General features: G+C 44.4%; 1 protein-coding gene across 1 annotated transcript; it reads left to right on the forward strand.

The window, feature by feature from the left end:
• Positions 1 to 3,353: 3,353 nt before the first annotated feature.
• INHBA (inhibin subunit beta A) lies at positions 3,354 to 17,412 on the forward strand. The gene is made up of 3 exons (XM_044770870.2): positions 3,354 to 3,484; positions 5,965 to 6,484; positions 15,806 to 17,412. Exons 2-3 carry the CDS (start codon positions 6,097 to 6,099, stop codon positions 16,696 to 16,698), a joined length of 1,281 nt encoding a protein of 426 aa, XP_044626805.1. The 5' UTR covers positions 3,354 to 3,484; positions 5,965 to 6,096; the 3' UTR covers positions 16,699 to 17,412.
• Positions 17,413 to 22,201: the final 4,789 nt, after the last annotated feature.

Below are 22,201 nucleotides of genomic sequence, written 5' to 3' on the forward strand. Positions count from 1 at the left end.
GAAGAAACTGAAACACCCTGAGTCGTCAGCAGCCTAGTCCGTGCTCCGAACCTCCAGTCTCGTGCCATTTCAGCTGAATCAGATGACAACTTCCCAGTCACCTGCTTGGGGTGTTCACGTCTCCTGGCGTGTACTTTTCACTGAATAACAGTGATGCGTGTGCTGCAGCTAAAATAACAGAGCCATGAAAAACAGCCCCCTTTCTAGGCCTGTTTCCTTGTTCCAGGAGCACTGAGCAAAGAGACCAATTAATAGCATGGATGGGAGCCGAAGGACATACGGTTTGCCTGAGAAGAAAAATGAACATTCTTGCCTCCCCATCTATGCCAACTTTGTAAAGGGACAGCTGCCGCCCCCCGGGTAAACACCACCACAGGTTAGCCGTGCCCTAAGATGTGTGTCACCTCGGCCACAGGGAGGCACAGGGACGCTGGTCTCTCCCCTGCCTGTACCACTGAGCTCTTATCCTTAAACGAACTTTGTTTTTTGACCAGCTCACTAATTGTGATTGAAAACACCAGCTCCCCAGCAAGGCACAAGCACTGGCGTTAGCAGCAGCAAGACAGGCCCTAATTGCTCCATTTACATAAAAGTAGAAACATACAACTTCTAAATATAAATCTCTGGCACATCGTGCCTTTTGCAATTACAGTAAAATAAGGTATCACAGTTTCCCTGCCGGCTCCTTCTCGCAACAAGCTGCTCCACCGGGTTCTCCAGGGGCTGCTCCTCGAGGCGAGAAGAGAGCCATGCAAATGCTCCAGCGAGTATTCGGGAGCTTTGTGAAGTAGCCAGTAAATCAGGCCGCCTGCACTAGGTGAAAAACGCGGTGGCAGCGGGCCACTGTGCTAGCGCAGTCGCTGGTAGGACCCAGCTCCACAGTCAGAAGGGGGACAGCTCGCGGGGCGTTAGCGCTCCTGGCGCGCCTCTGTCCGCCCTAGAGCCGGCCCGCAGGTCCCCGTCCTGGTCCCTGACATTGGCTGTGTTTGCAGCCCTGGCACTGAGGGCTAGGTTGAGAGATTTCCAGCTGCACTCACTGAACAGTGATTTTTTTTCCCCCTCTCTGAATTCTTTAGCTGCCAAAAGGGGGGAAAAATCAAGAGCTGCTTTTAAAAGAAGTTGCCCTTGCTGGTGCTCGGGGTAAAAATAGAGGCGGCCGCTCCGGATGGCTTGGCCCTGACTCCAGCCCCGCGAGCCGGGCTCGAGCGGCGGCCGCGTTCCGGCGTGATCCCCGGGAGCTGCCAGCAGGTGTTGCTCAAGGTACAGTAGCAGGCCGAGCAGCGGGGCCGCAGGGCCCGGGCGTGGGGAAGCTGCGGGGGAGGGGGCTGGAAGTGAAAGAGAAACCAAAGCGAGGAAGGAAGAGGAGATGCTCGTCCGGAGCTGGGCTGACCAGGGTACCCCTGGGTCCTGGAGTTCGGCAGGGAAAAAAATCATTCCCAGTCCAGAATATTCGACAGAAGTTATTTTAACCCGCCTGCTTCCTCTACCACCCCCACCTTCATTTCCACTGAGTGAGGAGGCATTTCCAGTGGGACTCAGCTCCGAGGTTGGAGGTTGGGGATTCAGGTAGAGAATGACATCACAGCTGGTGGGCTGACCTGGCAGGTGGGCAGTCTGGTAGCATCCGATGGCCAACGCGGTCTGAGTCACACATATAGGGGGGCTCCTGCAGTGAGGGTGCTGCAGATTCCTGTGACACAAATGTTTAGAAAGAGCCACCGTGCCTCTCTGAAATAACCTCCCCTCGTTTTCTGAGCACATGCTTCCCTGCAGTTGAGTATGGTAGATCCCACTTTATAGACGAGAACACTGAGGCCCGAGGTGACAGGGTTGGCAAGCAGTGGAAGCAGAATTTGATTCGGGTTCGTTGTGTGCCCCAAAGCTCGTGACCGCGGTGGTACCTGCAGGACCTCAGCGTTCCTGCGTGGGGGAGGGGTGGTTTAGCTGCCCTGCGGGTCATTGCTCTTGCAGCAGCTCTCCTCACAGAGGGTGGTGGCAAGTTCCTTGCTTCTAAAGTGTTCGAGTCCATCCAATTCTAAAGTGCTGGGCTGTGCTAGAGTTAAGCAACACTGACCGTGTTTCTGTCTTTCCTTCCCTTCTCAGCTTCCCTCTGTTCCCCTACAACCTAATGATTTTATTTTCTTCTTCATTCCTACATATGCAGATCTTAGAACACCTCCCCCCACCCACCACCCCAATATACAGCTCAGCATCTTCACTTTCTCTGTGTTCAGCCAAGGCAAACCCTCTGACACAGAAAACTTCTGGTGTCCTACAGGAACCTGCTTCAACTCCTCCTGGAGAAAGAGGCCAGAGCCTTTATATTTTGCTTGTGGGCACAGTGAAAAGTTTATTTTATGCATGTTAAGTCCTGCATACAAAACAACATATCTGGTCAGATGGCTTTCATTAGCTCCCAATTTTGCACATTTTATTCCACTTGTCATGAGTACCCAGCTATATTCCTTGAAACAACCCTTCTCCACCATTCTTGTCTGAAGATTCCTTCCTCCTGTGCTGTTTTCCAGACTTGCTAAGACTCCCCACCCCCCCACCCCAAAAAACCCTGACCAACTTAACCCGTATTTCAATGAACGTTTTTTATTTCATTAATCTCATGTTATATTTGTAACAATTTTAAAAACATAGGACTTGAAGTTCTGATAAAGAAGAATGTTGTATGAGAATTTTTTTTATTATTTATTTATTTTTTTTTTTGCTAGTTAGATTGGGATTCTAAAGCCCTGGGAAAGATACATATAAAGTTCACTTGCAGAGAATGACTATTTCCGAAGTTCTTGGTGATAAATGATTTATGAAGCAGGCATTCAGTTTCAAGATGTAAAAATAATAGTGTAAGTCGGGGAGGGGAGACCATTATCATACAGGTATGTGTATTTTCCTGTTTTTTTTTTTCTGAATGAAATATCTTATTTTAAAAAGTAAAATTAGAATCTCTATAAAGAGCCCTGTGAATTTTCTTGCCTGTAAGAAACAATAAAATACTTTGTAAATAGAGGCAACTTCATGAAGTAACAGATGTTTTATGTGAAGACATAAAACTGACCCTGAATATAATGAGAAGTGTGTGTGCGAGAAGTCAAAGAAAAGTTGGAAGTTGCACACGCTGAGATATAGCTGTTGGATTCCGATGTTTTTCTAAAAGGTAATCGAGTCAGTCAGAGGTTTAACTGGCTCAGTGATCACCCAGTGTCACAGCAGCCAAGAAAGGCTTTCCATTAGATAATGAATTATGAAATATGGCTCACACTGGAAAAACCAGTCATCTGCTGATGTCATGCTGATTCTAACCAATCGCAAACAAAGCCCCAGCCCTCCTCTGTTTGAGTGGTACCAATGTGTGAGTGTACAAATAAGTAGTACAGTATAAAACTTCACAGTGCCAATACCATGAAGAGGAACTCAGACGGCTCCTAACCACATGATACAAGAGTCTGCTGGGGCAAGAGAGAGGACCGGAGAGGTAATCTTTTTTAACTCTTACTTATGAGCTATCCACACATTCAGAGTCAGAATGGTTAGAAGGAATTTTATAACTTATTGGCACTTCCATGCACTTTGCGGTTTGTACCTTTTTATATTATTCAGGCAGGTTAATATAGCTTTTAATGGGAAAGCATGCAAATAGATTGTGTTTATACAACCCATTCAGCACATATATATGAGTACATATGCCAAAGAGAAAGCTATTTTTTAAGAGTCACATTCATAAACAGTAAATTCAGGGGAAACACACATAGTCACACACAGAGAGAATCCAAATATTGATAAGTTGCACTTTCTAAATGCTGCTGTGAGGGCTTGAGTTGTTAGGAGTCACTAAACTTTTAGTTCTATTTCAGACTCTTGTAAAACTTAATTGGACTACAAAATGCTTTGGGCACTGTATATGTGACGCCAAATAGGTAGATTACGCTAAGTATTCTATTTCAAAGATGTTTTATTAAACAATTGTAATGCAAACGCCCCCTTCCCCATTCTCTCTCACCATCCCCCACTAAAAAGAATTAGACTTTTTAGTGAATGTTAACAAAGTCTTGACAATCATAGCAGAGTAATTGATGTTCCTGGAGGTGAAACCCGGAAGGTGATAGATAGTTTGTAACAGAGAAAGTCTTGCAAGTGGTTGTTTTGGGAAACAGGTCAGTGTATCCAGTTCAGAAAAGCTTTGTTACCTATGCAAACTGTAATTTTAACTGGTGTCACAATTTTCTCACCCTCCTCCCCTTGCCCCCGGACCTTGTGCTTGCAGTGATGAAATTTATTCACTTTTTCCACCCAGACTGCATTGCTTGACTATAATGCTCTGAACACACTAGGTGTCAGATATAAGCTGACTGTATCTACAGAAACTGAGCGCTTATGTGTGGGAAAGAAACCGAGAAGGAAGGAAAGCTTTAACAGATGGACCTCTTAAAGATACTTTTGCAAGATAAAAGCAATAAGACAGAAAATGAAAAAGGGGGCTGGGGGGCGGGGAAGTAAAAAAACCTCAGAGAGACATTGTTTAAAAATTCACATTTTTCTTTTTCTGTGAACAGTGAAATCCACGATGATTTCATCTGTGCTGTTCCTTTGAGGGAAAAAGAAGCCATTAAAGGGGCCAGTCCATGAACGCACTGGTCCGGGATGGGGTAGGGGCAGGCTGAAAAAACGACCACATGACAGAGAAAATAATTTGCCAATATATTTTAGAGATTCTTTTCCCATAGGACCAGTTATTCAAGTCACAGGAGCGCACTGTTTGTATAAAATAATGTGGGAAAGGCCAAATGAATTTTGCATTTGCTCTGTGAAGTCAGGGCCAGCGGTGGTAGGCTGTAATTTCGAGTGCGTGTGTGCAGGGCAGAAGGGGGCGGTGGCTGAGGCGAGGGGACAGAGCTTCCTAGGACGCGAGCCTGGAAAAGGCTCCCTGCCTGCATGTGGATCTCTCAGTGCCCCGCTGCCTTTTGCAGTTGGAAAAGTAGAGCGTATTATGTGACCCCAAACAAAAGTTCTGTGGCCCTCCGCTCAGATCTCCAGCCAGTGGTGACGACCCTGACCCTTTCAATAGGAATGAATGGGGACCCGGCAGGTCTCCAGGATTCCCTCAGGCCCAAATGATTAACTGGCCGGCCCCAGCAGCGTGGTGGCCCCTCACCCCTCTTCCCGACCTCCCCTACCTGGCTGCTGACCCCTCGGCACCCTGAGCCCCACCTGACAGGCCGGTGGACGTTTGGTCCCCGGGGGCTGTGACTAGGTAGGGAGGAGGGGTGATGGGGGCAGACTGTTTCCATCCAGCCATCCCTGTGGACTGAGACAGTGCCTTTCTTTGGCGTTTTCTTTCTCCTCTGAAAGAGGAAGAAGGTGAAGCCAGGGGACTGGGCAGAGAGAGAGAGAGAGAGAGAAAAAAGGAAGTCGAACAAAATTAGGAGAATTTCTTTCAGAAGGGAAAGTAGAACTCCCGAGAATGCTGATATTCGAAGAGAGGTGTGTGTGAGGGAACAGAAGGAAGGCAGCCTGTCAGAAGACGGGCTGTCCCTCCCCTTCCTAATCACAGCCTTTACTCACAGACGAACTCCCTCCCTCTCCCATTCACTCACTCACTTAGGGCCAATCGTTCTCTCTCTCTCTCTCTCTCTCTCTCCCTCACTCACTCTCTCCCTTTCCCTCTCTCCCTCCCTCCCTCTCCCCCTTCTCTCCCTCACTCTTCTCTCCCCCTCTCTCCTCTCTCCCTGTCTCTCCCTCCCTCCCATCCTCTCTCTGTCTCTGTCTGTCTCCCCCTCTCCTTGTCTCTCCCTCCCTCCCTCCCTCCCTCCCTCTCTCCCTCCCTCCCTCCTTCTCTCTTACTCGGAGACAGTCAGAACTCTCCTGCCTGACAGCCACAAACCTACAGCCCTGACTGCATTCAGAGAGGGAACCTGCAAACAAAACTTCACAGAAAACTTTTTGTTCTTGTTCCAGAGAATTTGCTGAAGAGGAGAAGGAAAAAAAAAAAAAAAAAACACCAAAAAAAAAAAACCAAACCTGTGCGTGAGGGGGGGAGGAAAAGCAGGGCCTTTTAAAAAGGCAATCACAACAACTTTTGCTGCCAGGATGCCCTTGCTTTGGCTGAGAGGATTTTTGTTGGCGAGTTGCTGGATTATAGTGAAGAGTTCCCCCACCCCAGGATCCGAGGGGCACAGCGCAGCCCCCGACTGCCCGTCCTGTGCGCTGGCCACCCTCCCAAAGGATGTACCCAACGCTCAGCCGGAGATGGTGGAGGCCGTCAAGAAGCACATTTTAAACATGCTGCACTTGAAGAAGAGACCCGATGTCACCCAGCCTGTGCCCAAGGCGGCGCTTCTGAACGCTATCAGAAAGCTTCATGTGGGCAAAGTGGGGGAGAACGGGTATGTGGAGATAGAGGATGACATCGGCAGGAGGGCAGAAATGAATGAACTTATGGAGCAGACCTCGGAGATCATCACGTTCGCGGAATCAGGTTGGTGCTGGCATTGGGGGTGGGGTGGGGATGTGTTTCTTTGACAGTCCTAGGAGGAACTTCTCCTTCCAGCTGTAAACTGCCTGGGAAGGTCATTAGTGGTTAGGTGATGGTGGAGGACTGACGGAGGGGAGGGGAGAGGGCTTCACAGAAATGGGATTCTGGCTGGAGATGGCTAGCTTACACTTGCTGAACTCAGACGGTCCCTCCGGAGGAGGCTCTGGGGCCAATCTGAAGCTGGAAGCCGGTCTGTGAGAGGCTCCCTCGCCCTGCCTGTGAAACCAGATCTGAGCAGCCGGATGAAAGCCGGGGCATTTTTGGGTGCTGGGGGAGCAGAGGAGGCTTCCGGACCCCATCCAAAGTTTTTATTGTTGGGGGGGGCAGAGTGCGGGATCGGGGTGGAATGGCACGGATGAAGTCATTCTTAAAACAAACCTTCCTTTTAAAAGTCCAATGAGGGGCCACATCAGCAAAGCAGGGCATATTTATTAGTGACAGTCCTTTTTACCTTTAGAAACACTATCTGTAAGAGCACAGGCATCACATTCTAGGCAGTAAAGAGTGACTTTGGGGGACAGTTGACATTGAAGCAGCAGTCACTTTTGGAACTCTGACTTTTGCTCTTGGAACTGAAGGAAAAAAAAGAGTTTTGTTCTCTGTAAAGTTACTAAGAGCTCTCTGCCAAGGAATGCAACCTTGACAAAGTGCTCTCAGATACTACGCTGAACTCTCACTCAATCCTTAAGAGGAAGAACTTTAATAAATAGATTCTAATCAATCCTTGGCTCGGGCCCCCACTAACCTGTTGCTGAGTAGGAGATAGCTGTCAAAAGTGCAGGCTGTAGACGTGGAGCCATTTATGGGACGTGGACCCTTTTGCATGCCTGCAAGCCCATGCACGCCCAGGCGCACAGATGTGTTAATACCATGTTACTTTCATGGTAATGCCAGGCTAAAGAATTGTATCCCTTGCCAAATCCATTTGAAAGGAATGCCATTGTTTTGTTTGGTAGAGCATATGGCCAGTAAAGTATGTGCAGGGACTCCCAGCATTTCTGTTTAAAAGTTTGCCGCAGAAGTATAAACAATTAAGGCAACACTCAGAATTTCCAATCCTGAAAACCTGTTGACTCAGATGTTCTGTTTTCGAGAAAACCATGCAAGACCTGGGCATCCTTTTGGGGGAGCAGATAGCCTGCTGGCTTCCTGGCTTCCCCCTGGAGGAGTCCTGGTGTCCTGCGAGCTTCCTGACTCTCTCGCCAGAAGCTTCTTTCTTTTAAAGAAGGTCTTCCTTTCTTTCTCTAAAACTCTTTCTTGATGCAGCCCCAATGAGCATGATAATTATGACTTTATCTCTTGAAGCTTATTGAGGAAAAAAGTCAGGTTGGAGTTTGCAAGTTGCCATCCAACCTTTCCTCGTGGCAAGGTAGGAGAGCAAGTGCCTAGTGACATTGGGTTCTGTGCGGGGAATGGATTCCAGTGGTCCAGGGGATTGCTCCATGTCCTGCCCTGCTGCCAGGGACCCTGTATAGGTTTTTATATACCAGTTGCCACACTTGATGGCCTTAATTGCAGCTCATACTCAATTGGCTCTACCCGCATCATATAACTAAGTGTACCCAAGCTTTTGATCGCTTTTAATATACGCTGATGCTAGCAATCTGGCCCTCTTTCTGCCTTATCTGACTTGTATAGCAGATCATTCTCTTGGCATTGAGAGATTTTGCAGTGAAAGAATTTGACCTTTTACATTCTTTCTTACTTATGGCCTTCCTCTCAGTGCCAGTCTTTTTCTCAGTTATACGAAATCTTGTCCTTTTTTCACTTTTCCATTAGGCGTTTAGTTTGAAAGAGATTGAGCCGCTTTTTAAAAAGGTGATTGATTTGACTCACACACACTGACTAAAGTTTAAGGTTTGTAATGGAAAACTCCTCCTGGTTGAGTTTACAACTTGACTTTGGGTGAGCTGCTGGCTTCTTAGAAAAGGCTTATTACACTTGCTTATTTTTCTCAGCTGAGAAGTTTCATACATTCACCTCAAGTTGATTTACTGTGATTTCACAGATGTAGTCAGTGCTATACAGACGATCTACTCTCCAAGTAGAGTGCCATGTGAGTATTTTGCTAACCCAGGAAAGAGATTTATCATCTGAATGATTGTAGTGAATATAGGAAAATGTTTTGTTGCTTTTGGAATAATTCAACCTTAATAATATTCAAACTACATCAAATGACAAAATTTCTGGACACTAGCAAAGGGCATTCATTTTTCTTTTCTTTACAAACTATTGTGTACAACGTACAATCTAGTCACTCAGTGTCACCCGCAGGCATGCCACAGATGTGTACCCATAGATGCACCTTTCAACGGCGAGATTCCTCAATTTGGAGGACGCATTTTTTTCATTTTTGCCTCAATTCTCCTTAATGGTTAAATAAAGCCAAGACATGGCCCAGCAGCTGAGGGACCGCAAAAGCCCAAGTGCCTAGAACTCTTTGAACTGAGCTTGTCCCACTGTGCTCAGGTGGAAAGTGCCCCATATTGTAAGACAGATATGAGTTGTTATTGACTAAGCAGTGAGGAATCACTCTCAGGCTTTCTGAAATTTATTCCAACAAATAAAAATGATTTTCTTTTTATGGATGTCACCCAAGATTGCTCACCAAGGCTGGCACAGAATCCTCTGTGTTTACCTTAAGACCTTAAAGAAAAAGAAGAAGGGATGTATAGAGCCAAGCCAACTATCATTGTCACTGTCAGTGAAGCCAAAAATCAGTGGCCTTCTTAACTGCTACATATTATATTATTTTGATATGTGATAATAGCTAGGCAATGTACAATAACAATATGTTATCATGTTTCCATATGCTGTCAAATTTATGTACTGATTATGGTAGTTAACGTAGCAACTGATAGCTCTTGATCAAGAAAGGATAGGGAAAGAAAGACAAGTGAAACACCAAGAAATGGAAAATGCTCACGTAGCCTAGGTGGTGTTGAAAGTAACACGTAAATCTCCCCTCTTGGAGGATTCTAGTCACGGAAGATTTGAGTTAGAAATGTATGCTTCCCAAACAGGCGTCTAAGAAGGCTTGCTTGCATGACTATTTTCCCTCACCCCGAGAAAGCCATCTCAGACTGGAGTTGACTCCCACCGTTCCATGCCAATTTTCTGCACTTGCCTGCGAATTACCCCTCGCTGAAGGGTGCCTGTAGGGGTCACACGCTTTCTTCTCTGAATAATGGGAAATGATCGGCCACAAGAGGGCGCATTCCAAAGGCTTTTGCTCCTTACCAGTTAATCTTCTAGGGAAACGCAGTTTCACCTACTGGAAGCCCCCAGTCCGTAGCGCCCTAATCTCGGTGATTATCAGTTACCTCCTGCTTCCTCTCATCCTCCAGAAAAAGTTAGGGTTTCATGGGATGGGAGGAACGTGACTACCTGTAATACATTAAATGAGACAGAAGGAAAGGAAGTGGGAATTCTGGTGAGGCATGTGAATGTTCCGGAGCTCTACGGAAGACAGAGGAATGATAAATTTCAGAAGCAAACAAAGCAGAGCGTGGAGAAATGTGACCATGAATCATGAGCAATACTGATGTGCTCGCACATCTCTCCCTAACACGGCCGCCTGGGCTTTTGCAAACACGTCTTCCGTCTCCCCTGACTTTGTTGCCTAGTTTGCCTGTCTTATCTACGCTTCTCACCAGCGAGAAATGACGACTGACTTCAAACAGGGAGGAAAAAGGCTATTTATTTAACGCCTTGGGGGAACATGGTGTCCAGCTTCGGAGAATGCGTTTGTTTCCGAACTGAGAGTGTGAAGAGACGGTGGAGAGAAGATGTGCAAAGAGGTGCTTAGTGATTTGGGCGTGTGAAGTAGGTGTATTGGAATGGGGGTGGGGAGGTGTCAGGGTAGAAATTCAGTTTTAATATTCGGAGAGCTGGGAATAATACCTTCCCAGGCACTTTTTGGGGAAACACATATTTGTCTTGGCCCCTCTTCTGCTACAGTGCACTCGAACACTATCTCTTAACTATGGTTCGGAATTCTTCATAGTCGACTCCTTCCTAGACCCAAAATCAAAAGTGTCAAAGCTCTCAGGCACGTTGGAAGAAGTCTCTGAAATTCTGTGGGTTGAACCTTCAGAATTTTTTCTACTTTTAGGCACCTAAAACCCGTTTCTCTCTAAATATTTAACCTTCTTTTTCATCCCCCTTTAAATGGAAGATGCATAAATGAGGCCAAGCACTTACAATTCAATAGCAGATCTTAAGAAAGATATTAAAGCTAAAAAAAATCAATCAAGATGATTTATGGCCAAACCTGTAGTTCCACTGCAGGCAAGACCCTCTACTGGAGGTTAAAGGAGGCATAATCTTTAAGACCCCACTTGCTGCCTTCTGCAGAAACCCCTGGAAACAGTCCAGATGCAAAGTCAGTGCTTCTGAGAACATACATGCTGTAAATGGTAGCTGTGCACGCTCCTACCGGTGACTATGCCGCATCTAGGCACAGTGAAACCTTGGCGAAGAATGGAAAATTAAAGTAACAGCCGCATTTTGCAGCGAGGCTTTCCCCCCACAGTGAGTTAAAATTCTCTGTAAACAACAAGGCTTCCCACATTCAGGTTAGAGACATAACTATTATCCGCATGTAGAAGGGCAGCGTGCGTTAAGCAGGACCCTGGTGAGAAAACAGAACAAAACAAAAACAAAACACTGCGTGTGTATATTGCTTAGTTCATTGGAAGTGCTCCTACGCCCACCAACCTGAGATGCTGGACTTGGGGATGAGCAGCATTTTGCATACTGGTGTGGAGGAAGAGAACTACAGGGGCTTGGCTGCTTAACCCTTGGCACGCCTGCCTTTGTGATTGTGTTATTCAAAATGTTTGAAAAATTCTGAAAGCGAAGGAAAATGTGCCTTCAGGTGGTTTTACGTCCAGCTTCCCTTTCCCATTCCTCTGTTCAGTCCATCCCGCCCGGCATTGCAAAAGTGTGCCCTGTAAGATGCAACATTTATCCCTCCTGCCCATTTTCATGCAGTTTTTTCCTCTCCCTTGGGTATGTGTCCACCGAGCTCATAGAGGTTAAGTGATGAAATATAATCACCCACATGGGTTTGCGTGGGACTTTCTTAGTGAATTACTCAGGCAGAGCAGGCTGTGATGCAAGCTTTGCTCACAAGCCTCGGGAGGGAAAAAATAGCACAGAGGATGAAAAGAATATTATCAGAGAGTAAGTAATGAAAGGTTAGCAAAGCCACCAGCTATATCTAGTTAGATGGGTACTAATCGTAGGAACCCAGTGCACACCTGTATGAACTAACGCTGTACCTGCTCACAAAGCATTATGGGAAGGCTTCCATTGCAGGATTTTGAAGCAGGAGATGTTTAAGCCTAATCTGAAACTGATTAGTAATTGACCCTAAACGCTTCAGCCTTAGGCAACCTCCTTCCATTTTTTTAATCGTTATGCATAGACATTTGAAGACTAGAGCATCCTAAAAGCATAGCAATCTCTCTTAGCAGTTTAGCCATCTCTCTCAGATAAAATGCAGATAAAGGGAATATAATCAAGTGAATTGTTATATTGTTCATACCTAAGAAATTTAGGGTTGTAAGGTCTTTCTGAAACCTAGATCTCTGTTAAATATTAATTCCATCTCAGCTTTGAGCTGTCTCATTTTCCCCACCCCCTTCTGCAATGAAAGCTGAATGTAAAAGAAAAAATATGCACTGCTTAGTAAGTCAGAATACAATAGAACTTTTAAAATGTACCTGCATGTAAGGTAGACATTAGGAAGGCTTGAATCTCTCTCTTCCCCCTGTTCTCCTGAGCATTATGGCAACAGCATTTTCATGAAATTGGCTCTCAGTTTTATTTTATTTTTCCCTGATAAAATATCATGCAATATACAAATAGCAGTTCCAGAAATGGACACCAGGAGAAGGAGGCGACAGGCATGTCAATTAGTAGGGGGAAAATCCAAATGTCAGAAATATGGGGGAGAGAGACCGCAGGCAGGCAATGGATGCGAATACAGGCAACAGTCTTTCAGCTCAGATAATTAAACCGATGTATAAATCAGCGCTGTGCCCCTCCACGGTACGCGGGTGATGCCATGCAGTTAATTATCAGCCAGGACCGGGATGAAAGTCATTTTATGATGACTCTCTGATCCTAACATAACAGCACCTGACAGATTGAGCCCCTCTAATGAGTACTCTCTTTGTACAATCCTCTCTCAGGAGCACTAAATCATTTGCTTCCAAGTACAGCTGCCTGAGAAGAAGGGGTGGGGCTACATCATGCGTTAGAAACCTGCTCTTGTGAAGTGAGGGGCTGTCCTGCAGGCTGTTGCTGCAAGCAAGTGGCTTGGGCCTCGCTGGACCTACAAAAGCAATTTGCATGTTCAAGTGGGCCAGTTAATTCTCCTCCCCGCCCCCCCCCCATCTGTAGACTTCGCTGGACTTTATTCAGGGAAAAGCCAATGTGTGCGGGTCCACACTGCCATCTGGACCCTCTCTTTACCCAAAGACCATCTACCTTCACCCTCGGCCCCTCCCGTCCATCAAGCCTCGGTAAAAGCAGAGCAGAGCCTGTGGGAATGAGTTACCTGAAACCCAGAGAGCTTTCCCATCCTGGGGACGAGTCAGATTCTCCAGTTTCACACGCTTTCCTAGAAAAACAAAACACAACCTCATGCCCCCTGGCTTCTCTAATTTAGCAGCTACTATCTCTCTGTCTTTAGAGTGGCACCCTGTGCGGTTTAGGGTTTCAGAAGCTGGCCTGCATCGAGGCAGAAGGGCGAGCAGCAGGCAGCTTGTTAACATTCTCCGCGGGGCAGGGCGGGTGTGCCCACGCCCAGGCAGCCTGCAGGCTCCTCCAGGCCGGTTCTCAGGGCTCCGGTGGCTTCCGGGGGGCCTGTCCTCTGGTCTTGGAAGGACCCTACCACTTAAAATCTGCTGAGTATTTTTTCAGATTTAGGTGATTAAGCTTTCCTTCGTGGAGTCTTCTCCTCCTTTGCTTTCTTAAAAAACAAATAACAAAAAATGCACCAATTTTTAGCAAAGTGGAATACTGGATTCACATTTTGAAAAAAAGTCAGCATGCTCCCTTAAAAAAGACAGTTTCCCCCTCTAACTGCTCCCTGCTCTGGCGATCAAATCCTAAACCCAGCTTTATTATTCATTTCAACTCCTGCCAGAGACTGGAGGTCAGAGTCAAAGGACCTTCCCCCACCACTGCCACCACCATCTTGACCAGCGTCCTAGCAAGTTGGTACAAAGATGCCAGAGATCCTTTCATTTACATATGCAGCCCTTCTTGGCCCTGGCCTCAGTGAATTTACCACTATCATAATCACAGTGTGCAGCGTGTGTTAAATTAAGAACAGAATCCACAGTGCGCAATGCACAGAAAATCCTGCCTTCTGCTGCAGAGAACTTGAAACTGTGCCTAAAATTTATAGTACCGTAAACATCTCAGGGCTGAGAGTGAGAAGTAGGGCTGGATTTCCGTTAGCTATAGAAATCCAGGCGGGGAGACCCTCCTGGGGAGTTGTGAGTTCTAAGATGAACTTCTTTAAGATTGTTCTCAGATTTGTTCAAGGGATCGTGGACGCTGGGCAGTTGTAAGCAGGGACACGCGGGAGGTGGTCATGTAAAGAAGACATGTTTCATGTCCTACCAAGGGGTAAAAGGGGAAGTGGGGGAAAATACTTGCTCAATCAAAGAATTCTAGTGTGGACACCCGCTCCAAACAGTAAATGTTGCATGAATAAACGTACCAGTGCTTATGGAGAGAAGGACAGGAAAAAAGAGAAGGAAATAGATGACTTTCTAATTTTAGAGTTAGGCAAGAACTGAGTGGTCACAGAATCCAACTGCCCTACCACTATAGGGGTTTTCTCTCTATTAGAAGCACTTGCTATAATTGAGGCTCATTAAGCTGCATTCAGAAGGGAAGGAGGCAAAAATGGGGGATGTAGAGATAGGTGGTAAATCTCTTAATCTAAGATAGCTCAGTGCTGAGGATGCCTCCATTTGTTAAAAAGGAATCAAGGCATTGCCTACTTTCTGCTAAACACTGTGCTATAACAGTGAATGAGACAGATAGGACCTCAATTAAACTAAACGTCCTAAACTAGACTGGTGGGAGGGTGGGAGCGAAGATGTGAGGGAAAGCTCCTAGAGGAACGGTGTTGTCCCATCTGGAAACTGAAAGCTTATTAAGGGCAGCCACTGAGGGTGGTGTGTTGGGAGCGGGAGTGTTCTCCGCAGAAAGAACTGCACGTGTCACTGCCTGGAGGCGACAGAGTGTACGGGATGCTCATGAGATCAAGCAAACACCATGCGGCTGGACCACAGAGGATGGGGCCCTGGGCGAGAGCTGGTGTTGAAGGTGGGAGCAATGCAGGCAGAGCCCAGAGTCCTGGGCAGTTTCTGTTTTATCCTGAGGGTGGTAGGGACTCAGTAAAGGACTGTAAACAAGGAGTGATGCGATCAGATCTTCCTTTGGGAAAGATTCCTTTACCTGCTTAAGGGAGAAATGTTTGGCGAGGGGCCTGGCTCCGTGCTGGAGAGGCAGAGAAAAGAAAAGCTATTGCAGTGACCCGGGACAATAATGATGAGGGAGTGAAGCAAGATGTGGCAAGGGAGGAGGAAGCGAGCTTGGTGGGTACACTCCACACAGACTTACACGGCGGGGATGTTTGCGTATTTGTGTGGGAATAATAATATTTCTGTGGCTTGCTAGAGCTTACGATGTGTTTTCATTTATATTATCCCATTTGATCTTTCCAAACCTGTGGGATAATGGGTCAAAGGTCACTATGTCATTCTCACTTTATAGAAGGTGACACGGAGATTAAACAGTTAGTCAAGAGACACAGATCCATAGGCCCCCAGGTACACTAAGATCTAGGCCCTCTTGTATGAGAATTGACAAACTTTCTCTGGAAAGGGCCAGAGAGTAAATATTTTAAGCTTTGTGGGCCAAACAGTGTGTCCCAGCTACTCAGCTACACATTCTGGTGCAAAAGCAGCCATAGACAACCTATAAAGAAATGAGCATAGCTGCGGTCCAATAAAACTTTACGGGCGCTGAAGTTTAAATTTCGTAGAATTTTCCCGTGTCACAAAATACTGCTGTTCTCCAACCATTTAAAAATGTCAAAACCATTCTTACGGGCCGTGGGTCATGATTTGCTGACCCCTGCTCGAGGTGGTCTTGCCTGAAATGAGCGAGTGGCCACAGACACCAGAACTAACGAGTGTTCCTGCTCTCTCTTGTGCTGTGTTTCATCTTCAGGCACAGCCAGGAAGACGCTGCACTTTGAGATTTCCAAAGAAGGCAGTGACCTGTCGGTGGTGGAGCGTGCAGAAGTCTGGCTCTTCCTCAAAGTCCCCAAGGCCAACAGGACCAGGTCCAAAGTCACCATCCGTCTCTTGCAGCAGCAGAAGCACCCGCAGGGCAGCTCGGACACAAGGGAGGAGGCCGAGGAAGCGGACTTAATGGAGGAGAGGAGTGAACTGTTGATATCGGAGAAGGTGGTGGATGCTCGGAAGAGCACCTGGCACATCTTCCCTGTCTCCAGCAGCATCCAGCGGTTGCTGGACCAGGGCAAGAGCTCCCTGGATATTCGGATTGCCTGTGATCAGTGTCATGAGACCGGCGCCAGCCTGGTCCTCCTGGGGAAGAAGAAGAAGAAGGAAGAGGAGGGTGAGGGGAAGAAGAAGGACGGAGGAGAAGCAGGGGCAGGGGTTGACGAGGAGAAGGAGCAGTCCCACAGACCTTTCCTCATGCTGCAGGCCAGGCAGTCTGAAGATCACCCTCATCGCCGGAGGCGGCGCGGCCTGGAGTGTGACGGCAAGGTCAACATCTGCTGTAAGAAACAGTTCTTTGTTAGTTTCAAGGACATTGGCTGGAATGACTGGATCATCGCTCCCTCTGGCTACCACGCCAACTACTGCGAGGGTGAGTGCCCAAGCCATATAGCAGGCACCTCGGGGTCTTCGCTGTCCTTTCACTCGACGGTCATCAACCAATACCGCTTGCGGGGTCATAACCCCTTCGCCAACCTCAAGTCGTGCTGTGTGCCCACCAAGCTGAGACCTATGTCCATGTTGTACTATGATGATGGGCAAAACATCATCAAAAAGGACATTCAGAACATGATAGTGGAGGAGTGTGGGTGCTCATAGAGTGCCTGGCCCGGGGGGAAGGGAGCAAGAGTTGTCCAGAGAAGACAATGGCAAAATGAAGAAATTTTTAAGATTTCTGAGTTAAGCAATCAGAAAAATATAAATTAAAAAAAATAAATAAACTAAAAGCAAAACCTGAAACAGATGAAGGAAGATGTGGAGAAATTCCTTAGCCAGGGCTCAGAGATGAAGCCACGAAGGAGACGGGAATTGGGAGGGAAAGCGGGAATGGTGTACCCTTCATTTCTTCCGACATCAAAGTGGTGACATCGATTGCTTAAATGGGAGTATTGTCCTCTCCTTTTCAGTTCCCTTTCAGTGTGAGCCTCAAAGTCAACTTGTCTAGTCTGCAGCAATGTGGGCTAGCACAACCCAAATAGCATCTAGAAAGCCATGAGTTTGAAAGGGCCAGTCACAGGCACTTTCCCACCCAGTTACCCAGGTCGTAAGGTATGTCTGTGTGACCCTCTCTCTGTGTCTATCAGCCCATGCACACACACACACAGACACACACAGATACACATACCACACACACACTCGCAGACACACACACACAGATACCCCACACGACACACAGAGGCATTTCCACACGGCACATACATACGCATCCTAGTCAAAGAACAATAGTGTGCAGGTGGTCACACTTTCTTTTTTCTGCACCACTCTCGCAACAGAACAAAACCCAACATAGAAAAATTGAGAACAAGAATGGGAAGAGTGAAAGATCAAGGAAAAAAGAATACCAAGTTACATTTCGTTAAGGTGCTTATGATCTTAGAACTATGCAACCTAATAGGTTTGAAACTGTTTACCTGAGAGAGAACAAAAAGAGAGACTTTTTTTGTATTGGAAGTAACCTGATTAATTTTTATTTTCTTCAAGGAGAGATACTTGAAAGGAATATGTTTGTCCATCTGTTGGATCCAAACATTTCTATATTTTGTAAATTTTTTTTTTTTATCGTTTACTATTTGCACTACAATGGTGTTTGACCTGTCTAATCCTTATTTAACAAGTATTTTCTTTGGGTGGGGGTGGGGGGGTTAAAGAGCTGCACTTAATGTGAGCTATAAAAGAACTGCTACAGCACACAAAATAGCTATTTTTATTATTATAATTATAATTATTATTATTATTTTGTACCTTAAAAAATAGACACATACACCAAAGACATTTGTGTGAGCCTTTAGACAGTCTGTCTGTGGTTGGTATCATTCACCATCAATGAGTCAGGGGTTGGCATTCAAGGATGAGTAGGGGGGATTGTGTTCAGGCTTAAAAGACCTGAAAAGTTTGGTTTTTGACTCCTTTTACATCCATGAAACAGGACATTTCATACTGGATGTACAGTAGTTGTACACTGTTGGATATCAAGTTCAATCGAATTCATGGAGCGCTATGTGCTTTTATGTGTATATATACATTGCTTGTGCATATGCATATCTGTGTGTATATATACATGTATCGCATCATGTCCAGACACATTTTAAGCACTTCAGGCTGTCATTTTTAATGTTCTTAAAGCAATGAATGTTTGTGTGCAAAACACAGTATTTTTAAGAAGGATAGGCTATAGTTTTTGCTTTTACTCTGAACTAGGTGGGCACATTTCAAAAACTTGGATGAGAAAAAGCTTGGGAATTCTAGTGAATATTCAGCAAGACCCTCTTTCAATGTCCAGGGTTCCAATTCCCTCGTTTTTCTTGTCCCCCACCCCCATCCTGCAAGTTATTTCCTGCAAGGAAAACAGGAAACTCATGTTCATCAAAGGTCTAGGCTGATTTTTTTTTTTTGGCAACTTATATTTATTATCTATTGGAGTCAATCTTAAATCAGAAGCTTCTTCAGAAAAAAATTTAATCTTTAGGCCAGAATATAAGAGTTGGGTGCATTTTTTTTTTATGATTAAGGCCTGGTTTCAAGAAATATTACCTGCTCGGCTGGGCTAAATAATGTTGTTGTCACCAGTTAAAGATAAATAATTTGGGGGAAGGTGTTAAGAGAGTGGGAGTAAAGAAGAGAACAATTAGGAGGTGGGGATGGTAACACTAGTAAAAATCCATAATATTTTAATTTACAGCCAAAACTCTTGATGTATAAGCTTGTATGTATCGATTCAGATGCAAAAAGGAAAAAAAAAACTTTGTTTTATAAATATCAAAGTACATGCTTAAAGCTGAATTTTTACTAATTTATTCCACGGTATTTAGCTTGCCTTGAACAGCTAATAAGTTATTCATTTATGTGCTTTTTAAAATACAGAGCCTTATTTTTACTGACGTGTTGGAAGTTTGCAAAAATTGAAAAAAAGTTCTAGTAATTGGAGAAAATTATTTATTAGTATTTTGTAAAATAGTGAAGCTTTCAGCCCTATGTCGATTTGTGGAGTTTTAAAAAAATTAATTGTAGGAAAATAAAATATCAGTGAGAAACCAAACACTGCAAAATGTGGTTTAGCTCTTCTTGAAAAATATATTAAATCAGTACTCGGAATAGGCTGTACGTAGGCAAATCACGTCAACGTCATCACCTGGCAGATTTACTTACTACATTCTAGAGGTCCACACTTTCTCATGCAGGACATGCAACATGTACTGCCTGAGAGTGGATTCTAATTAAGTATGGAAGGGAGAGCATGCGAAATTGGTACTTACTTCCTCGCTCTTAGCCATTGACCAGGAAATCACGCAGATGGGGAAGGTGGGTGTGGCGAGGAAAGTTTTAAGGAGAGGTGTAGATAGCCATGTTCAACTTTACTAATTTTTAGGAAGACCTTTGAGGGCCTTTTGAACTGCCTCCGATTTGGTACCGGAACTGATAGTGGAATCTATGAAAATAGCGTGGAGAGCCAAATCTTACTTCACTGTGCAATGGCAGAGATGGCGAGGGCAATGGAGAAAACAAGAGGTTAAACAGACAGCTGAGACCTCTTGGTCATTCCATTCATCTCAAATGTGTATGCCGTCTTTGCAAGCCCTTTAAGTTCTCACCATATTGAGGATAAAATGGGGTTTGATTAGTGGCCACAGTAATTAGAAAGAAATTCCATATGACAATATTTTAAAGGGATGATGTAATTTAAATTAAGTTAAATGATTGAGTTTGTCTCATCCACAAACTTTAGCCTTATTTCATTAAATGTATGTGGCCTTGAAATAGAATTATAAATTGCCAGTATCTTTAATAATCTTGGAAGATACGCAGCCTTGTAAACAACAACACTTTTAAGTAGCAGCATGAGGCCAAAAGAAAAAGCTTTTAAATTCTACGTATTGGGTTCTTCATAGTATGTTTTCCTTGAAACAGGGTGGCTCTATCTGCTCTTAGCATCTCTCTACTTTTTCTCTAGGCCTAATCTCTAGGCTCCTAAAAATCTACCCACACCAATCTTAAAAGCTCTGAAAAGCATTTGTCCCCAAATGTCTTTTAAGAATGATAAATATTTTGTAGGTTGGATTGACATTTTCTACTTTTTGCCCCCAAAAGTAAGGTGAATTTCAGCACACTGAGTTGAGATTTTTCTTGTCCCTGAAGACCAACCAATTTCATATTTATTTAAGATTGATTCCACACTCCTTTTTCAAGGAGAGTATCTGCATTCTCCTCTTAGGTCGAGCAAATGAATGTTTTTTCACCCCCGTGGCATTGGGCCTCAAGGTGACTCTAAAAACAGAGAACGCAAATGCTCAGTTGTATTAAGCATAGACTCAAATTATCATGTTCACTTGAAAAAATGATTTCCTGTGGGCCTTTTGGCAACTTTCCTTTTCAGTGTAGACAAAAACTTAGTCACCCTGAAAACCTACACAATAAACGAAACTTGTAGATGTGGGCAGAAGGTTTGGGGGTGGACATTGTATGCGTTTAAATTAAACCCTTTATCATTGAGAAGCTGTTGTATGGGTCAGAGAAAATGAATGCTTAGAAGCTGTTCACATCTTCAAGAGCAGAAGCAAACCACATGTCTCAGCTATATTATTATTTATTTTTTATGCATAAAGTGAATCATTTTTTCTGTATTAATTTCCAGTGGGTTTTACCCTCTATTTAAATGCTTTGAAAAACAGTGCATTGACAATGGGTTGATATTTTTCTTTAAAAGAAAAATATAATTATGAAAGCCAAGATAATCTGAAGCCTGTTTTGTTTTAAAACTTTTTATGTTCTGTGGTTGATGTTGTTTGTTTGTTTGTTTTTATTTTGGTTTTTTTTTTTTTTTTTTGCATACTACATGCAGTTCTTTAACCAATGTCTGTTTGGCTGATGTAATTAAAGTTGTTAATTTATATGAGTGCATTTCAACTATGTCAATGGTTTCTTAATATTTATTGTGTAGAAGTACTGGTAATTTTTTTATTTACAATATGTTTAAAGAGATAACAGTTGGATATGTTTTCATGTGTTTATAGCAGAAGTTATTTATTTCTATGGCATTCCAGCGGATCTTTTGGTGTTTGCGAGGCATGCAGTCAATATTTTGTACAGTTAGTGGACAGTATTCAGCAACGCCTGATAGCTTCTTTGGCCTTATGTTAAATAAAAAGACCTGTTTGGGATTTATTTTTTTATTTTTATTTTCATTTCACGTCTTTCTGGTTTTCCAAGATCAACTTTGCACACGTATTGCTTCAACCCCTTTGCTGGGGGATCCTTTCGTTTCTACCGTCTCTATCTGGGAGAGCATGAGAAACAGACTGAATGGGAGAGAGAGGACAAAGCTAGAGTGAGAGAGCTCAAACAGAAGAAGAAAATGTATTGCTGTGGCAGAGGTTTGTAATGGGCTGCAAATACTTGGACCAGCAATATTTATATTTTACTCATTTTGTTAAATTCCCATTTCTCAAACTGTAGTGGCAAGTAACATGAAATAAAGAGACATTCCCTTCTTGCCTCCCTCCCACCTTCTCCTGTCCTTTCCTTCTTCCTTTCTTCTCTTCTTTCTTCTTCCTTTCCTTTCTGGCCAGAAACCTGGAACTGCACAAGCCCCCAGAGCTAGAGAACAGAATTATATACATAGGAAAAGAAAGTCTTGAGAGCAACAGGACCAATTTGGAATCACAGAAGTCCAATCAGGAGTGAATTGATGGTTTAACCTTTTCTTCTGTAGGTTTTGCACCAGTACCTGTGCCCATCCCAGAGCTTATATGGAAAACTAACTTTCATAAATGCCCATATAAACCAAGCATGTGCCCCTGTGTCATCTTATTTGCTATTCACATATCATTGTTTTAACCACCCTGAACAATAGATATTGTCATCCCTGCTTTCACAGATGAATCTTAGGCATAAAGCAACATTAATTGGAACTAGGATTCTAAGCCAGGTCCATATTCAAGACTGAAGTTAATTTTCTTTTTGCTGTTCCATACTTCCATTTTTGTGTTAGTTTCCTTATGTACTGAGAAAAAAAGGAGGGGGTGAGGATGGGGGTTGAGTGTTGAAGACACTTCTAACTTTTTACCACAGACACTTTATATTGAACAGATACTTCACTTGTACTTAT

Source organism: Equus asinus, chromosome 1 (genome assembly GCF_041296235.1).
Source record: "Equus asinus isolate D_3611 breed Donkey chromosome 1, EquAss-T2T_v2, whole genome shotgun sequence".
NCBI lineage: Eukaryota > Metazoa > Chordata > Mammalia > Perissodactyla > Equidae > Equus > Equus asinus.

Excerpts from the sequence above, each read along its gene's own strand:
- INHBA (XM_044770870.2), top strand. The coding sequence starts at position 6,097 with ATGCCCTTGCTTTGGCTGAGAGGATTTTTGTTGGCGAGTTGCTGGATT. Across the intron at positions 6,485-15,805 it reads CATCACGTTCGCGGAATCAG|GCACAGCCAGGAAGACGCTG; the intron begins GTTGGTGCTGGC and ends TTTCATCTTCAG.